The sequence below is a fragment of the Elephas maximus genome, chromosome 13, assembly GCF_024166365.1.
Source record: "Elephas maximus indicus isolate mEleMax1 chromosome 13, mEleMax1 primary haplotype, whole genome shotgun sequence".
In the NCBI taxonomy this organism is placed as follows: domain Eukaryota; kingdom Metazoa; phylum Chordata; class Mammalia; order Proboscidea; family Elephantidae; genus Elephas; species Elephas maximus.
In genome coordinates, this window is record NC_064831.1 from 96,450,775 (window position 1) to 96,471,343 (window position 20,569).

At 42.3% G+C, this 20,569-nt stretch overlaps 1 protein-coding gene across 6 annotated transcripts in view; it reads right to left on the reverse strand.

Annotated features, from left to right (window-relative positions):
* Positions 1-20,569, reverse strand: part of OTUD7A (OTU deubiquitinase 7A) — a 390,159-nt gene that overhangs the window by 62,936 nt on the left and 306,654 nt on the right. For all 6 annotated transcript variants that reach the window (XM_049905451.1, XM_049905454.1, XM_049905453.1 and 3 more), the window contains 3 exons: positions 13,374-13,475; positions 9,549-9,676; positions 8,203-8,315 (listed from right to left, as the gene is read on the reverse strand). In XM_049905451.1, coding sequence (XP_049761408.1) covers positions 8,203-8,315; positions 9,549-9,676; positions 13,374-13,475 — 343 coding nt within the window. The remainder of the gene's footprint in view (positions 1-8,202; positions 8,316-9,548; positions 9,677-13,373; positions 13,476-20,569) is intronic.

Genomic DNA, 20,569 nt, shown 5'->3' on the forward strand with positions numbered 1-20,569 from the left:
AACTCAAAAAGGGAAATCACAAAAACAAATTAAGATTAATTTAAAAAAAATGCTGATAACAGGGAATCACTGAAGTCAATATGTAAAAGATCACAATAATCAAAAAGAGGGACTAAATACACGTGGCATAGAACTGCCATATGGACAGGGATACAAGGCGATATACAACAATACAAGTTAGGTTTTTACTTAGAAAAATAGGGGTAAATATTAGGGTAACCACAAAGAGGTATAACAACTCCATAACTCAAGATAAAAACCAAGAAAAATGTAACGACTCAACAAACATAAAGTCAAACACTACGAAAATGAGGATCTCACAATTTACTAAGAAAAACGTCTCAGCACAAAACAGTATGTGGAGAAATGAAATTGTCAACAACACACATAAAAAGGCATCAAAATGACAACACTAAACACTTATTTATCTATAATTACGCTGAATGTAAATGGACTAAATGCACCAATAAAGAGACAGAGAGTCTCGGACTGGATAAAGAAACACGATCCGTCTATATGCTGCCTACAAGAGACACACCTTAGACTTAGAGACACAAACAAACTAAAACTCAAAGGATGGAAAAAAATATATCAAGCAAACAATAAGCAAAAAAGAAGAGGAGTAGCAATATTAATTTCTGACAAAATAGACTTTAGACTTAAATCCACCACAAAGGATAAAGAAGGACACTACATAATGATAAAAGGGACAATTGACCAGGAAGACATAACCATATTAAATATTTATGCACCCAATGACAGGGCTGCAAGATACATAAATCAAATTTTAACAGAAGTGAAAAGTGAGATAGATACCTCCACAATTATACTAGGAGACTTCAACACACCACTTTCGGAGAAGGACAGGACATCCAGTAAGAAGCTCAACAGAGACACGGAAGACCTAATTACAACAATCAACCAACTTGACCTCATTGACTTATACAGAACTCTCCACCCAACTGCTGCAAAGTATACTTTTTTTTCTAGCGCACATGGAACACTCTCTAGAATAGACCACATATTAGGTCATAAAACAAACCTTTGCAGAATCCAAAACATCGAAATATTACAAAGCATCTTCTCAGACCACAAGGCAATAAAACTAGAAATCAATAACAGAAAAACTAGGGAAAAGAAATCAAATACTTGGAAACTGAACAATACCCTCCTGAAAAGAGACTGGGTTATAGAAGACATTAAGGAGGGAATAAGGAAATTCATAGAATGCAAGGAGAATGAAAATACTTCCTATCAAAACCTCTGGGACACAGCAAAAGCAGTGCTCAGAGGCCAATTTATATCAATAAATGCACACATACAAAAAGAAGAAAGAGCCAAAAGCAGAGAACTGTCCCTACAACTTGAACAAATGGAAAGTGAGCAACAAAAGAATCCATCAGGCACCAGAAGAAAACAAATAATAAAAATTAGAGCTGAACTAAATGAATTAAAAAAAAAGAGAACAGAAAAACAATTGAAAGAATTAACAAAGCCAAAAGCTGGTTCTTTGAAAAAATTAACAAAATTGATAAACCATTGGCTAGACTGACTAAAGAAATACAGGAAAGGAAACAAATAACCTGAATAAGAAACGAGAAGGACCACATCACAACAGACCCAACTGAAATCAAAAGAATCATATCAGATTATTATGAAAAATTATACTCTAACAAATTTGCAAACCTAGAAGAAATGGATGAATTCCTGGAAAAACACTGCCTACCTAAACTAACACATTCAGAAGTAGAACAACTAAATAGACCCATAACAAAAAAAGAGATTGAAACGGTAATCAAAAAACTCCCAACAAAAAAAAGCCCTGGCCCGGATGGCTTCACTGCAGAGTTCTACCAAACTTTCAGAGAAGAGTTAACACCACTACTACTAAAGGTATTTCAAAGCATAGAAAATGACGGAATACTACCCAACTCATTCTATGAAGCCACCATCTCCCTGATACCAAAACCAGGTAAAGACATTACAAAAAAAGAAAATTACAGACCTATATCCCTCATGAACATAGATGCAAAAATCCTCAACAAAATTCTAGCCAATAGAATTCAACAACATATCAAAAAAATAATTCACCACGATCAAGTGGGATTTATACCAGGTATGCAAGGCTGGTTTAATATCAGAAAACCATTAATGTAATCCACCACATAAATAAAACAAAAGACAAAAACCACATGATTTTATCAATTGATGCAGAAAAGGCATTTGACAAAGTCCAACACTCATTTATGATAAAAACTCTCACCAAAATAGGAATTGAAGGAAAATTCCTCAACATAATAAAGGGAATCTATGCAAAGCCAACAGCCAACATCACTCTAAATGGAGAGAGCCTGAAAGCATTTCCCTTGAGAACGGGAACCAGACAAGGATGCCTTTTATCACCGCTCTTATTCAACATTGTGCTAGAAGTCCTAGCCAGGGCAATTAGGCTAGACAAGGAAATAAAGGGCATCCGGATTGGCAGGGAGGAAGTAAAATGATCTCTATTTGCAGATGACATGATCTTATACACAGAAAACCCTAAGGAATCCTCCAGAAAACTACTGAAACTAATAGAAGAGTTTGGCAGAGTTTCAGGTTATAAGATAAACATACAAAAATCACTTGGATTCCTCTACATCAACAAAAAGAACATCTAAGAGGAAATAACCAAATCAATACCATTCACAGTAGCCCCCAGGAAGATAAAATACTTAGGAATAAATCTTACCAAGGATGTAAAAGACCTATACAAAGAAAACTACAAAGTACTACTACAAGAAATTAAAAAGGACCAACTTCAGTGGAAAAACATACCTTGCTCATGGATAGGAAGACTTAACATAGTAAAAATGTCTATTCTACCAAAAGCCATGTATACATACAATGCACTTCCGATCCAAATTCCAATGTCATATTTTAAGGTGATAGAGAAACAAATCACCAACTTCATATGGAAGGGAAAGAAGCCTCGGATAAGCAAAGCATTACTGAAAAAGAAGAAGAAAGTGGGAGGCCTCACTCTACCTGATTTCAGAACCTATTATACAGCCACAGTAGTCAAAACAGCCTGGTATTGGTACAACAACAGGCACATAGACCAATGGAACAGAATTGAGAACCCAGATATAAATCCATCCACATATGAGCAGCTGATATTTGACAAAGGCCCAGTGTCAGTTAATTGGGGAAAAGATAGTCTTTTTAACAAATGGTGCTGGCAGAATTGGATATCCATTTGCAAAAAAATGAAACAGGACCCATACCTCACACCAAGCACAAAAACTAACTCCAAGTGGATCAAAGACCTAAACATAAAGACTAAAACGATAAAGATCATGGAAGAAAAAATAGGGACAACGTTAGGAGCCCTAATACAAGGCATAAACAGAATACAAAACATTACCAAAAATGACGAAGAGAAACCAGATAACTGGGAGCTCCTAAAAATCAAACACCTATGCTCATCTAAAGACTTCACCAAAAGAGTAAAAAGACCACCTACAGACTGGGAAAGAATTTTCAGCTATGACATCTCCGACCAGCACCTGATCTCTAAAATCTACATGATTCTGTCAAAACTCAACCACAAAAAGACAAACAACCCAATCAAGAAGTGGGCAAAGGATATAAACACACACTTCACTAAAGAAGATATTCAGGCAGCCAACAGATATACATGAGCAAATGCTCTCGATCATTAGCCATTAGAGAAATGCAAATTAAAACTACGATGAGATTCCATCTCACTCCAACAAGGCTGGCATTCATCCAAAAAACACAAAAGAATAAATGTTGGAGAGGCTGCGGAGAGATTGGAACTCTTATACGCTGCTGGTGGGAATGTAAAATGGTACAACCACTTTGGAAATCTATCTGGCATTATCTTAAACAGTTAGAAATAGAACTACCATACAACCCAGAAATCCCACTCCTCGGAATATACCCTAGAGAAACAAGAGCCTTCACACAAACAGATATATGCACACCCATGTTTATTGCAGCTCTGTTTACAATAGCAAAAAGCTGGAAGCAACCAAGGTGTCCATCAACGGATGAATGGGTAAATAAATTGTGGCATATTCACACAATGGAATACTACGCATCGATAAAGAACAGTGAAGAATCTGTGAAACATTTCATAACATGGAGGAACCTGGAAGGCATTATGCTGAGCGAAATGAGTCAGAGGCAAAAGGACAAATATTGTATAAGACCACTATTATAAGATCTTGAGAAATAGTAAAAACTGAGATGAACACATACTTTTGTGGTTACGAGGCGGGGAGGGAGGGAGGGAGGGAGAGGGTTTTTTCCTGATTAATTAGTAGATAAGAACTGCTTTAGGTGAAGGACAACACTCAATACATGGAAGGTCAGCTCAATTGGACTGGACCAAAAGCAAAGAAGTTTCCGGGACAAAATGAATGCTTCAAAGGTCAGCGGAGCAAGGGCCGGGGTTTAGGAACCATGGTTTAAGGGGACTTCTAAGGCAATTGGCAAAATAATTCTATTATGAAAACATTCTGCATCCCACTTTGAAATGTGGCGTCTGGGGTCTTAAATGCTAACAAGCGGCCATCTAAGATGCATCAATTGGTCTCAACCCACCTGGAGCAAAGGAGAATGAAGAATACCAAGGTCACACGACAACTAAAAGCCCAAGAGACAGAAAGGGCCACATGAACCAGAGACCTACATCATCCTGAGACCAGAAGAACTAGTTGGTGCCCGGCCACAATCAATGACTGCCCTCACAGGGAGCACAATAGAGAGCCCCTGAGGGAGCAGGAGATCAGTGGGATGCAGACCCCAAATGCTCATAAAAAGACCATACTTAATGGTCTGGATGTGACTAGAGGAATCCTGGCGGTCATGGTCCCCAAACCTTCTGTTGGCACAGGACAGGAACCATCCCCGAAGACAACTCATCAGACATGAAAGGGACTGGACAGAGGGTAGGAGAGAGATGCTGATGAAGAGTGAGCTAATTATATCAGGTGGACACTTGAGACTGTGTTGGCATCTCCTGTCTGGAGGGGGGATGGGAGGATAGAGAGAGTTGGAAGCTGGCAAAATTGTCACGAAAGGAGAGACTGGAAGGGCTGACTCATTAGGGGGAGAGCAAGTGCGAGTATGGAGTAAGATGTATATAAACTTATATGTGACAGACTGACTTGATTTGTAAACGTTCACTTGAAGCTCAATAAAAGTCAATAAAAAAACAAACTCACTTCAAATATAGTGATATAAGAAAAATACAGGGAAGTTAAACGGTAAATGATGGAAAAATAAATACCATGGAAACTTGAATCCAAAGAAAGGTAGGTACTTCACTAAAGAAGAAATACAAATGGCCAAGAGACACATGAAAAGATGTTCAACATCATTAGTCATTAGGGAAATTCAAATAAAAAACACAATGATATATCACTTCATGGTCACTAAGACAGCTATGATAAAAAAAAAAAAAGAAAAACAACAGGAGCTGGCAAGGGTGGGGAGAAACAGGAACCCTTATCTATTGCTGGTGAGATTGTAAAATGATATAGCTGCTATGGAAATCATTTTGGTGGTTCCTCAAAAAGTTAAACATAGAATTATGTGACTGGCAATTTCACTCAAAAGAACCGAAAGCAGAAACACAAACAGATACATGTACACCAATGCTCACTGCAGCTCTATTCACAACGGCCAAAAGGTGGAAATGACCTAAATGTTCATCAGCAGATGAATAGATAAACAAAATGTGGTACATACATACAATAGGATATTATTCAGCCATAAAAAGGAATGAAGGACTGGTACGTCTTACAACATGGATGAATACTGAAAACATCATGCTGAGTGAAATCATCCAGTCACAAAAGGACAAATATTATATAATTCCACTTACATGAAATATCTAGAATAAGCAAGGGTATACAGAACAAAGTTGATTGTGGTTACAAAGGGTGGGTGGGAGAGACGGGAAAGGGGGACTCGTTGCTTAGGGGCACTGAGCTTCTGTTAAGTGTTACAGAAAAATATGGAAACAGATAATGGTGATGGTCGCACAACGTGATGAATACCATTATTGACGCTGAATTGCACATGTGAAGAATGTTTACATGGCAAATGTTATGCTTTATATATATATATGAACGGGCGAGGTGCCTCCCTGAGGGGGGCTCTGAGAGGACGTGACATGTGGCGATGGTTACTCCTTATCACAGATACTGAATGAGGTGCTGGGACTCCTTCCATTCCACCAGCATTCATTGAACATTGGCCATGTGGCTGGAGCTGGAGATGCCACTAAAAAAATGCTGCAGGCTAAACGATTTAGAAACACCACCATGTCACTTGGGAGATATGGTCCAAGTAATCAGCAGAGGCTTCAGGAATTGACTGGATATTTATCCACTGTGATAGTCTCTGCCTCTTGAGTGGTGTATTTAGACCATTCGCATTTCAAGTGATTATTGATATAGTTGAATTAGTATCTACCATATTTGTAACTGTTTTGTTTTGTTCCTTTTTTTTTGTTTGTTCCTCTTTTGTCTTCCCCTCTTTTTGCCTTCTTTAGTTTCATCTAGGCAATTTATTGACTATTCAGAAAATTTACTCCTAAATGTCCAAAGGAGACCTGGTGACACAGTGATTAAGAGCTTGGCTACTAACCTAAAGGTCAGAGTTCAAATCCACCAGCTGCTCCTTGGAAACCCTATGGGGCAGTTCTACTCTCTCCTATGGGGTGGCTATGAGTTGGAATTGACTTGACGGCATTTTTTTTTTTCAGTGTCCAAAACAAGATATACTTTTGGTGCTGACCTGCCACATTATCAAGACAAAGTAACAAGACAACACTGTAGGAACTGTGTTTCTGTTGTCCATGCATTTATGTATCTAAGGGTCTTGTCTTTGAACATAGTCCCAGAAGCTGTTGTTGGGTCCCATTTGGTACCTTTCCTCCAATAAGGGGACACTAGTACCTGGCAGAGGAAGCCCTCAGCCCTGCTTCAGTAAGTGAGGACTCAGAGACAGGCCTGACACTGGCCACACACACCCGACAAACAGGAGCCAACGTGAACCCTTTCTTGGGGTCTCCTCTGTACCAATGCTCACACTTTCTTGGGAGACCTTTTCTAGGGGTGTTATGTATTGAATTGTGTGCTCCCAAATACGTGTTGGAATACTAACCCCTGTACCTGTGGATATAATCCCATTTGGGAATAGAGTTTTTCTTTGCCATGTTAGTAAGGCCCTATCAGTGTAGGGTGTGTCTTAAGTTAATCACTTTTGAGATATAAAAAGAGCAGACCAGGCACAGAAGCAAGGAAGCACAGATGGGGGAAGACAGGTGCCAGGCCACATGAAGATCACCAAGGAACTGAGGAGCAGAAGCTGGTAAGAGAAAAGAACCTTCCTTCAGAGCTGACAGAGACAGAAAGACTTCCCTTAGAGCCAGTGCCCTGACTTGGAACTTCTAGCCCCTTGAACCGTGAGAAAATAAATGTCTGTTCATTAAAGTCACTACCTTGTGGTGTTTCTGTTACAGCAGCACTACGAGACTAAGACAAGGGGCAATATCTTCACCCTTAGGTTCAAAAAGTATGAATCAAGGGCGGTCCTTTGACATGTCCCTGGCCAAAGGCTTCTTGGCCACCCCATCTGCCTGGTGGCACTCTTCCACGCTGGAATATTCATGCTGTGTGTACAGGAACAAGCTCCCTGAATGTACAGAGCTACAGTGCTTTTTTGCAAGGAACACGTACTCATATCCATGGAACCCATTTGAGAAATGCCAGGCTAGCTTAGAGATCTTTTGCTTTCAGCATGACTTCCTGAAGCCAAAAATTAAATAGATATTGAGCTGAGAAAACCACTCAACCAGGAGCCTGTGCCCTTGGAGTTGGGTTAGTGCAACGTTTGAGCATAAGCACGCATCTGGGTGCCATGTGCCAAAGGCTTCTGTGCTGTGCACCTCTCTGGGCCCCTGCCAGCACCACCAGACCTGTACAACACAGGTCTGAGGAACATGGGGGGCGGCAGCACAAAGGAGCTCCATGCCTCTGCCAGTGACACACGTGTGCTGACATGAACTAAGGTGCTTGCCAATATCTAGCAGGGCTCAAGTGATACTCCAAGCCCTGCTGTTTGGTGGCTGGGTGCCTGGAGCTCGAGGAGACTGGGGTATGGCCCTGAACCAAGCACACTTACCCTCCGCCGGAGCCGCCATTCTTGCTGCAGTGTGTGCGCGGCTCGCTGGACGCCAACTTCAGCAGCTCCGTCCACTCGCGCTCCCACTCCTCCTCCGTGTACACCAGCCCCGACTGCGCACAAAGGGAGGCTGGGTTCAGGAGGGTGCGGAGGGTCAGGGCAGTGCCCTAATTTGTCACCTGCCCACCTGAGAAGTGCACGGTGGTTGATGGGCCTGGGCGACCTTCCACATGGGACCAGACTGGCACACTTGTTAGTGGCCACCGACTCTTCCCTTTTTCCTACTGACGATATTTTTCAGAAACCCCAATCTCTAATCTCAGTGTTGTTGGGAGTCTGCCCAGAAACAAGGGTTCTTCTCCGGGGCAGAAGCGACCGCATGCACACGCCCCAGGTGTGAGGCTGTCTATTAAAGGGTTTCAAGGGATGATGGGTCAACTTCAAGCAGGTGGTGAGCAGTTTCCTCCCTTAGAAAACCAAAGTTGAAGCATTTTTCTGTTACTGTCCACCAAGGTGAGAGTGAAATGCCTCTGGCATGAACTGTCATCCAGAAATGCAAACGCTTTTGTACCATTTTCATCTTCTCAATTCTCTTGGTTTGGAACTAAAATTTACATATACAGGCGGGATGCTTGGAGTCCAGAGAGCACAAGCAGTTTTCTACGTCATACAAGAAATGGTGGTTTCACTTCAGCATAGAGCCTGGGTGCCTTATTGGCCCCTAGCAACACTATGCCTTACCTTCGCACACACGTGGGGCAAACCCAGAACCCAGACCTGCTGCCCATCGTCTGAGCAAGGTAATGGCTAACTTGCAAGGAGACCACAGGCTCCTTAGAGCAGAAATGGCAGCACTTGGAGGAGCTGTTAGACCTTTCTGGACCTGCGCAGTCCTGGCCAGAATGCTCCTCTGGGGAGGACGATCTGGACTCTGAGGATGGAGGATGCACAGAACTCCAGGCAGGGGCTGGGTGGTGGGCAGTGCCAGACCCCACTGCAGCTGCCTCTGGCCTTCAAGCTGCCACCACAGCAGTGACCTGGCAGTCAGACGGTCACATAATTTGTCATCCAAGCTGGGACGCTTTTGAGAATGAAGGTGGCTCGTTAATAACTAGGCCAGGACAGAGGTGTGGGGGACACACAGCCACACCGCCACAGGCTGTGCTGTTGCAGTGCCTCTGCACTCCAGGTGGGTAAGTGAAGGGTGCCTTAGAAATCCTCGGAGGCCACTCCTGCCTGACTGAACAAGATCACTTCGATGTGTGGGCCGCACTCTGGACGTCCCCCACTGTTTGGGGCTGCACCTAGTGTGGGTCCCATCTTTGAACTCACTTGCGGGTACCCACCTCCTTGTTCTGCTGAGTCTGCTGCCACCGCCACCTCCGCTTCAGAGCTTCCCTTTCCGCTCCTGTCCTCATCATTGTGTACAGAGCCTTCCGCAAGACCAGGTCCCGGTCGTGAAATCCCCACATCCCTGTGGCCAGAAGTCAACAGGAACAAAGGAGACAGAAAGGACATGAGGAGGGGGACAAGTGAAGGGACAACTCAAACACCCACGCCCAGTGTACCAAGACAACACGTAAGTGCTCAGTTCTCATCACCAGCTCACCATTCCCCTCTGTTCCTTCCGATAGCGCTCATCAGCACAAGGAGGCTAACGAGAAGCGCTTCCCGCTTAATGCCACAACAGTGGATGGAAAGTGAGGTAGTCTTGGTAACACACTCTATCTCTCAGCTTTGCTTTGAGGGACCCAGTCCTGAGTCAGAGTGAGACAGCACGTGGGGATAAGTGAATGTCCTGTCCTCACACAGGGCCCCAAGCCAGGAGGCACGGGCAGCTATGGCATCAGCTGTATCTGAAGTTTATATAGAGGGCTGTAGCCCTAAGACAGCTTGATTTTCTAGGAAGCAGAGCTTCAGTCGGCACCACACACAAGTCTGGGCGCAGGAGAGAAGTCTGGCTTCGGGGAGCAGGTCTTCCTCTGTCCACCTTTCAGCCTGCGCTGGGGGCTGTGGGCCATGAAGATGAACCAGTGAGTGTGTGCTCTGGGCAGATCAGATGTAGCCAAGAAACCCAACAACGGGAGAAGCACTGAGGTGAGGTGCAGCCCAGGCTTCAGGGGAAAGATTGGGCGGGGGGGATTTGTTCATTAATTCATTCATTTGTTCAATTGAATTCCGTTATATTCCACTTAAGGAGCCCTGGTAGTGCAATGGATAAGTGCTTGGCTGCTAACCAAAAGGTCAGCAGTTTGAACCCATCCAGTGTCTACGTGGGAGAAAACACCTGGTGATCTTCTCCCATAAAGATTCAGCCTAGGAAACCTGATGGGGTAGCTCTACTCTGTCATATAGGGTCACTATGAGTTGGAATCAGCACGACAGCACCAAACAACAGGTTCCACTTAACTAGCTCCCTTTTTATTTCACAATAGGAGCGAGGGGCTGTTCTAGGAGCTCTAGGTGCTGGGACGCACAGGGCAGTACCCCAGGCTGACTGAGCTCTAAAATGTGCCATGGCGTTAACAAGTAACACACCGTGTCAGAGGCTGGCAGCTCCGTGGAGGGTGATAGAACAGAGAGGACAAAGAATGAGGGTGGATTTGTTATGGGGTGATATGGGGACACGGGAGCAGAGACCAGATAAGTGAAAAGAGTGAGCCTGTCACCATCTGGGAGAGCATGCCAGGCAGAGGGACCCTAGTGGGGAGGTCCTGAGGGGCACCCACAAGGTGAGCTGGGGAAAGGGCAGGAGGGAAAGTGGTCTGGAGCTAGTCTAAGGGGTGAGGGTGAGAGCTGGAGGGTCTTGAGGGCTATGATAAGGGCTGGGTTTCACTCTCAGTGAGCTGGGAGCCCCTGCAGAGTTTTCAGAAGAGGAGTGACAAAAACCAGTCTATCTTCTGAAAGGACCAACCTAGTTGTCCATCCTGTTTCTACAAGAGTATGCCATAACCCAGGACAGCTGTGGGTGCTCCTCCCAGCACGCGAGGCTTTTGCCTTTCACACAGCGCGTGTTGCTGTTGGTTGTGTGGAGTCAGCACCGGCTCATGGTGACCCCACGCACAACAGAACAAAATGCTGCCCGGTCCTGTGCCAGGGTAGCCTGAGGGAAACAGCTGCCAGGGCGTCTTTCATGCAGTGTGCCTGGCCAATCTGACTCACCCTCAGCCCTGATTGCCTGCGGACTCCCCTGACACAGCGAGCGCCAGCCCAATCTAAGCTCAGGCCTCTTACAGAGAGAGTTTCCTTTCCCACAAGTGTCTGTCCATGAGCCTGACCCTGGACCACTGTCACTCCAGTGGGAGACCCACAATCCTAGCTCATCCTGGGCAGCAGGTGGTCAGCAAACACTGCTGGGCGTCCGTCCCATGGCTGGCTGCTATGGGCAGACCTGGCCCTGTACTTCAGCTATTCAAGTACAAAAGGAATTCAAATCACCAGGAGACAAGAAAGGAGGGGTGATGGCCTGCCTCCTGCTGCAGGAGCCAAGGCTGCCCTCAGGGGTCTGCTTTCCCCAGGCAGGCTGGGGCCATGTGCTCCTGTGGGAAAAGTGCTGCCATTGGAAGGTGCCCAGGGGCAGGGCCCTTATTCACACCGGGGACTGACAGGAGAGTGGCTCTTATGCTGCAGCTTCATTGGACAAAGGGATGTCCATGCCTGAGACTTTCACCAGGCTGATGTCTGACATAGATGAGAGATTGCTTCTTTCCTATTCTTTTTCCAGTTTTTATGTGGAACAAGAGAAATTATGTTCAAAAATGGGGGAACAGTTAGGATGAAATACTGCGCCACCATTCAAACACACATTCCTGAAGAATAGTAGCATGGAGAATTCTCAGTAAGATTTTAAGGGAAACATGCTGGGTTAACACTGCAGGTGAGCATCATGAGATCATAACTTCATCTGAAGTGTAGATAGAAGGCGGGGGACACTATACGAACATGGCAGAAGGGGCCATTGCTAGGTGGAGGGACTCTGATCTTTATTTTTCTCACTATGAAGAACAGAATACTTTTATAATTCCAGCAGATAGAAATTTGTAAGTTTTAAAATGAAAAGGAAACAAGTAAGTGGGTACTGATTCGCCATCACTGCTTGTCATTTCTGAAACGTTACACTTACTCTCAGTCCCTTTTCTCCCCTGGGTCTCCCCAAGGCCTGAATTGTTCCCCTCCAAATTCTTTACAGTCTCATCTCAACCTACCTCTTGCTGACCAGGCCGTACTACAGGTCTAAAGAGAGGTCTGGTGCTGGTCCTTGTTCTAGGCCACAGCACCCAGTTACCCTGGGCAGGAGTGTTTGGCCAACAAGGACAGCTTCCTGTCTGAATTTCCTGATCCCTGGAGATAGGCTCTCTATTGCACACCCAGGGCTGACGAGGAACACCTAATGCTGTGGTCCCTGACACAAATCCAGACTCACCTGTCAAAACTGACTTGGCCTGTGTATGTAAGGCTGGGCCCAGAAGGGATAACTGAGCTTCCAGAAAGTCAAAGGTGACCCTTAGTTATTAAAATATTGCCATCCACACCTGTTGCACCTCTTGGTGAGGCTTTTTGCAACCAGGAAGCTTATAACACTGCTGGAGAAGGTTGTTTATCTCTCTGCTACATATTCTGACTGTGTGGCTTCCACTGTGATTTACCCAAGTGGTATCTATTCCTGTCTTTCCTTCAATCTAGGTCTATTATTGACCGCTGTCAATGTGGCGGCTCCACACCTACCCAACCTCACATACTGCTCCCGAAGCTTTCTGCTCGGGGCTAACTATGCTCAGACTCTGAATATTCTGTTGAGTCTTGCCTTTATGTGTTATGCCTCTGTTTTCCCTGCCTGGAATGGCCTCTTTTACACTCTTCACTTTTTCAAGTTCTTCAAATGTTGGTAAACATTCCACTCCCTCCATGAAGCCTTCCTTGGTTTCTCTAGACCACAGTTTCTAATTCCCACCCCTAGAACTCATGCTGAGGCCTCCTTCTAACATGATGGGTCTTTTCCCACGTGTGTTCAGTCTCTTCTCCAAGCCTGTGAGCTACTTGGACAAAAGGGTCAGGATTGTTAGCTCCATCTCTTGGGGATTCTTTTAGAAGACAGTGACATACTCGGTTCTACTTAGCATATGCCCGTCCTTTAACAACACATTGACCTGCCATCTTTTGTCTATGCTTACCCAGTGAGGCGGCATGTAAAAGGCAGTTCCCATCCCCTGTCGTGGCCAAAGGAAGAAGCCGTTTACAGCTTGTGCATACTGTGGACCACCAGTTCAGGCGACCTGAAACAGAAGCTCACTTTAGAAAAGAATTCCAGAAAGGCAGGGACCATTGGTGAGTGCGTTTGCTAAGCATAAACATCAGCAAAAGATTTTCTAGAGGAATTCTAGAGAATTTCAGTGGGAGGGCAGAAAGTTATGGCTACTTTTTCTCAAGTAAAATCCAGATTTTTTCCCCCTCTAAGACAAGAAATGGCCAAATTCTCCCATTGACTAGAAAGAGGATTAAGAAATGCAAGCCCACAGCCTTGGATCTGGAAGCATATTTCATACAAAACATAAAATTTCTCTTTAATTGTGTAATTTTCTTGAACATAGTTTCTTCTCTTGAAAGTAATTATTTTTTTCTTTAATCATCATTCTTTTTTGATGCATACATACTCTTGAAAGTATGGTTTACATTTGACTTAATACTTCAAAACCACAATAGCTTCTCAGGAGTAGTCATGTTCAATTTCATTAAAACTTAAACGTGCAGACTTCCACTCTGGGAAGATGAAGTAGATGTACTTTTCCCTATCTCTCCTGCTAAGTACAACTAAAAACTCTGGGGCTTTTATATGAAACAACATAAGACTAAACATAAGAGACTACATAAAATGGAGAGAAGAAGGCAGACTGGATAGGTACCCAGGACTGAGGGACAAGATGGTAGTGCGTTCTCTGAGTTTTCTCTTTGCCTCATATATCCTAGACTGGGTACTGGAGAAGTGGTAACCTGGAAACCCCAATCAGTACAGAGAAAAAAAAAACAAAGCCTCAAGAAAGGCCTATTTTTTCTAGATAAAGGACCAGGAAGGGGAAACTTAGCAAGACAAAAAACTTTTAGATAATAACTTCTGTACTCCACACAAATGCTACAAAAAAACTGTGGGTCCACTCCTGCCCCTGAGAGCAAAGGCCAAGTTGAAAGCCTAAACTTCCATTCTTGCTAGGCTGTAATGGGGTGCTCTAGCACCGTTCCTCACTGCTGGGGTGGTGTCAGAGATCAAGTGCAAAGCAAAGACTTCAACCCCACTGTGTTGTCACGAAACCCATCTCTCATTCCAATGCCAGTGGAGACCATGAAGGGAGCCTGAATGTTCACACCAGTCTGGAGGAAATCAGGTGCCCTATCCCCTCTCAGCCAGGGTGGTGTCAACAGTGGCCTAGTGGGGAGTCTAGACGTCTACCCCTGCCCAGCAGTAACAAGGAAGCCATCCCACACTAGGTGACAACAAAGGTAGAGTAGAAAACCTCTACTTCCATTCCCATCTGGGAGGCAACAGCTACCTGGACTCACTAGTGTGGTGTCATAGGTAGTCTACTAAAACAAGATTTAAATAAGACCCAGAGTCTTATAGTTTAATATCCAAAATGTACAACCAGCAATTACAAACACACTTGAAATAAACAAACAAACAAAAAAAAAGACAACGTCAGCAAAGAAATAGAGAAGTCCCATCCCCCAAATAATAAAAGATAAAAAGAAGAATCAAACAATGATTTGGAATTGAAAAATCAAGAAACGAAATAAAAAAAACCTCAATGGATGGGCTTAGCAGCATAATGGTGAGAACAGAAAAAAGAACAGTGAGCTTGAAAGTTGTAGATAGCACATAGAAGTCACCCTACTGAAACAAAAGAGAGAAGATAGACTTTAAAAAATAATGAACAAACAAAAACCAGAGCCTCAGGGGCAGAGAGACTAAAACAAAATATCTAACATTCATGTTATTTGAGTCCTAAAGAAGAGGAAAAATAGGATAGAGCTGAAAAAGTATTCAAAGAAATAATGGTTGAAAATTACTCAGGTTTGGCTAAAAACATACATGTATGGCTTTAAGTAGCTAACTAAATGCCAAACAGGAAAAACATGTGGAAATTCATACCAAGGCAATCATAATCAAACTTCTGAAAATTAAAGATAAAGAAAAAATCTTAAAAACAGCCAAAGAGAAATGTCACTTTATTTATACAGGACAAATAATTCTAACGATAGCCGATTTCTCATAAAAACCATGGAGGTCAAAAGGAAGTGGCACAAAATTTATCAAGTGCTGAAAGAAATGAATTGTCAACCCAGAGTTCTATATACACCAAAAATATCCTTCAGGAAGAAAGGGGAAATAATCAACACATTCTCAGATGAAGAAAAATGCAGAGAATAGATTTAAATCAAAACACATCAGTATTTATATTAAATGTGAATGAACTACATACTCTAATTAAAAGACAAACATTGTCAGCCTTGATAAAAACAAAACAAAACAAAAAAGGAAAACATAACAGAAACCAGACAACTATATGCTGCTGACAAATGACATATGGTAAATACAATCCAAAAACTAATTGCTGTCAATTCCAACTCATGGCGACCCCATGTGTGTCAGAGTAGAACTGTGCTCTGTAGGATTTCCAATCGCTAATTTTTCAGAAGTAGATTGCTAGACCTTTCTTCTGAGGGACCTCTGGGTGGACGTGAACCTCCAACCCTTCAGTTAGCAGCAGAGCACGTTAACCATTTGCACTACCCAGGAACTCCACTGTAAATGTAATGACAAAGAAATATTAACTGTAACTAGATGGAAAAAGATATAACATTGAAAAACCAAGCAAAAGTAAAGCTAGTATAGTTCTACTGATACCAGATGAAGTAGCCATCATTAAGGCACAAGTCGAAAAGAGATATTTTATGATGATAACAACATTAATTTAATTAGAAAACATAGCAATACTAAATGTGTATACACTAATAACTTAGCCTGAAAATATATAAAGCAAAACCTGACAGAATAAAAAGAGAAATAGACATTATCCATGATCAAAACTGGAGATTTCAGCATAACGTTTTCAGATAAATGACAGCACCAACATACCAAAAATCAGTAGAGATTAAACATAATTAAATAACTTGACCTAATTAATATACATAAAAATAGAACACTGCATATACAAACTGCAGAATGAATATATATACTTTTGAAATCACATGGAAAATCTTCCAAACTTGACCACATGTTGAGCCATAAAGAAAGTGTCAACAAATTTCAAAAGATGTGAAATCATTCAGAGTACGTGCTTTGATCACAGTAAAGATAAGCTGCAAATCAATAACAGAAAAAAAGAATACAAAAATCCCTAAATCTTGGTAATTATGCATTGGCCTTTAAATAACTCATGGGTGAAAGAGAAAATCACACAGGAAATTAGAATATCTTTTGAACTGAATGATAATAAAATACTAGTTATCAAAATTTGATATAGCTAAGGCAGTTATTAGAGGGAAGCTTTTTAGCTTTAAATGTGCATATCAAAAAAGATAAAAGACTGAAAATAAACATTGTAAATGTCCTCTAAGCCAGAGAATCAACAGGAAATCAAATATAAACAAAGCAGACTGACATAATAAAGGAAAGAAATCAGTAATATAGAAAGCAAACATGCAGTAGTGAAAATCAAACAAAGTCAAGAGACAGTTCTATGACAAGAGTAATGAAATTGTTTAAACTCTTATAACAAGTCTTATCAATAAAAAGAGAAGGTGCAAAATATCAATATCAGGTATGCAAAAGGAAACATCATTACATTTCCTACAGATATTAAATGCTTATATGTTATGGATTGCATTGTGTCCCCCCAAAATGTGTGTCAACTTGGCTAGGCCATAATTCCCAGTATTGTGTCCACCATTTTGTCATCTGATGTGATTGTCCTACATGTTATAAATTCTACCTGTATGATATTTACGAGGCAGAATTAGAAGCAGTGATGTTAGTGAGGCAGGACTCAATCTACAAGATTAGGTTATATCTTGAGTCAACCTCTTTAGAGTTATAAAAGACAGGCAGAAGCAGAGAGACAGGGGGACCTGTACTGCAAAGAAAGTAGTGCTGGGAACAGAGCATGTCCTTTGGACCTAGGGTCCCTGCACTGAGAAGCTCCTTACCAGGCAATGATTGAAGACAAGGACTTTTCCCCAGAACTGACAGAGAAAGCCTTCCCCTAGAGCTGGAGCCCTGAATTTGGACTTCTCGCCTCCTAATGTGTGAGAGAAGGATTTTCTGTTTGTTAAAGCCATCTACTTGTGGTATTTCTGTTACAGCAGCACTAAATGACTAAAACAACAAAAAAACGTAATGTTCATATTATAAATAATTTTATGCCAATACATTTGAAAATGTTAAATAATATGGACAAATTCCTTAAAAAACACAATTTACCAAAATGGACTCAAGGAAAACTAGAAAAATAGTATATTCTAATCTAAACAAAGTATGTTGTTGTTGTTAGGTGTCATCAAGTTGGTTCTGACCCTATGTGGCCACAGAACAAAACAATGCCTTGACCTCCAGCTCCTAAGTGGAATGAAGTAGCCAATGAAAACCTGAATGTCTGCCTACCCCAATGAGAAAAGTAAGATTAAAAAAAAAAAAAGACAGACTAAATACAGAAAGGCAGCTGAAAGCTGCTGAGGCAGTGAGAATTAAGAGTTAAGAAACCAGAGATAACAGAACCTCAGAGAGATAAACCAGCATCTGCAGATGACTTTACCCTGGGGGTATTTTCCAATTCTGGGTAGGAGTAGAAGGCTGAGAACACAGCGCAAAAGTTAGTGCAAAGCCTGTGGATGGAGGACCACTTCAAAGAGAGAGAGTGAGAAACCAGCAAAGTTTTCGCTAAGACTTGAGGGGGTCTTAAGCACATAATTGGCTTTTTCCTGGTGTCCTTTGCTGAATACAGGGTAGGTGGCTAACACCTGAGCAGAGTGCCTTCAAAAGCAGAGCAGAGGGTTTCAGCAGTCTTCAAATTAGAGTTTGAGATTGCCATAGGCACAGGCCCACAGAGTACAACAAGCTGTCTTATGAAAACCTTGGGATGCCAACGGTGTGGTCAAGAGGCTGAGAATCTGTTAAAAAGCCTAATACAATGTCCACTGAGGATCATTGCTGGTGACAGAAAAACCAGAAGAGCTTTTGGTGGAGACCTGGGGTCTCAAGCACATTGGACTGTGAGAGGAAGGAGACTAAAATTTAAGCGTGAAGCCTCTGAAAAGCAAAGTGTTGGGAGATAATCTACCATGGGTCTGTCTTGTTTATGCACATTAAAAATTTTTTTCTTGTGTTTTAGGTGAAATATGCACATTTTATGAGCAGGAGCACTGACAGTTTTTGTTCTGGACTCTCTTTTCAAGGATATTTGAACAGCAAACAGACTTAAGAGATAAGGAGTCTCTGGAGCAGCCTGGTGGTCAATGGTTAAGCACTTGGCTGCTAATCAAAAGGTCTGTGGTTTGAACCCACAAGAGGCTCCGGCTCTGTAGGAGAAAAGACCTGGGGACCTATTTCCGTTAAGATTATAGCCTAGGAAACCCTATGAGGCAGTTCTACTCCGTCCTACAGAGAGTCTACGAGTCAGAATCAACTCAAGAGCACACAACAACAACAATAACAAAGATAATGTTTCCCTCCAGGACAAAGATTGTACAGGTTTGCTTGCAGTCCACTATAAAAGACTGAGGTTTCCCAAGCTTAGGGCTCCTCAGCTGTGACAGTAATTTACTATATGTGCTGCATCCACATGGGCTACATTGTGTGACCCGCCTAGGACATAGGAGGCAAGGGGAACTGGTACAAACATGAAGTCCCTGCTGCCTGCTGTTTTATGAGTAATAAAAGCCTTTTTCGCTGACCAGGAGTCTCATGTCTTTTTCCAGCATTCATGAAACTGTGGAAGGATAACTAGCTAGCTTTCCAGCAGAGTAAAATCTCAGACTCTTCAGTGCTCTTGACAGTAGATCATAATGGGATGCCAACAGAGACAAGACTTTCTGAAAGAGAAACGAATGGATCCTTCCAGGCTAGGCTAGGGTATATGACAGATTATCTGAGATCCTTGTAGGAAATGTTCTTATACAAGTGGTAGGCATTAGGGTGAGGAGTAACGGCCCCCACTGTACTGTATTTTAATAAATGTTTAGAGGCTGATTGAAACAAGCTGTCTGAATGGTGATTGTTACTCAGTCTTCTCTGGGCGTGAGGAGGAAGATTCAAAGAATTGCCCAAAGCTGATATAAGGCTTTGGGTGGACTGAAAACATTGGAAGTTCATTTAGTGGAGTTATGAGCAGGTGATGGAACTCTCAAAACTGCTTATTGGTGGGGAGCCTCTACTCTATCTCTGCACCTCCTTGTCCCTCCATGTTCCACCACATTGATATCAGATGCTTTAAGGAGAAAGATGGTTAGAGATGTATTCCACATCCTCTTGTCTCAAAAGAGGACCAAGGGCCATATATATTTGGTCAAGTGTGCTAAGGCACTTCATGGAGGGGAGGTGCTCAAATTTTTATGGTTCTTACCTACGTAAATGGAAAAACCTACCATGCTCATGGATAGGTAGACTCAACATTGTCAAAATGTCAATTCTACCCAAAGCAATCTACAAATACAATGCAATCCCAATCCAAATACCAATGGCATTCTTTAAAGAGATGGAAAAACTAATCATTCATTTTATATGGAAAGGGAAGAGGCCCTGGATAAGTAAAGCACTATTGAAGAATAATAATAAAATAGGAGAACTTGCAATACCTGACCTCAGAACCTACTATACAGCTACAGTAGTCAAAACAGCCTGGTACTGGTACAACAACAGACACAGTGACCAATGGAAGAGAACTGAGAACCCAGATGTAAATCCATACACCTACGATCACCTGATCTTCAACAAAGGCTCAAAGTCCATCAAATGGGGAAAAGGCAGTCTTTTTAACAAATGGTGCTGGCAAAGCTGGATGCCTATTTGCAAAAACAAACAAACAGGACCCATAGCTCACACCATACACAAAAGTTAATTCAAAATGGATCAAGGACCTAAATATAAAACCCAAAACTATAAAGATCATAGAAGAAAAAATAGGGCCAGTGCTAGAAGCCCTAATACATGGCATAAACAGGATACAAACCGTAATTGACAATGAACAAACACCAGAAGATAAACTAGATAACTGAGATCTTCTAAAAATTCAATACTCATGCTCATCAATAGACTTCACCAAAACAGTAAAAAGAGAACCTACAGACTAGGGAAAAATTTTTGGCTATGACAGATCTGACA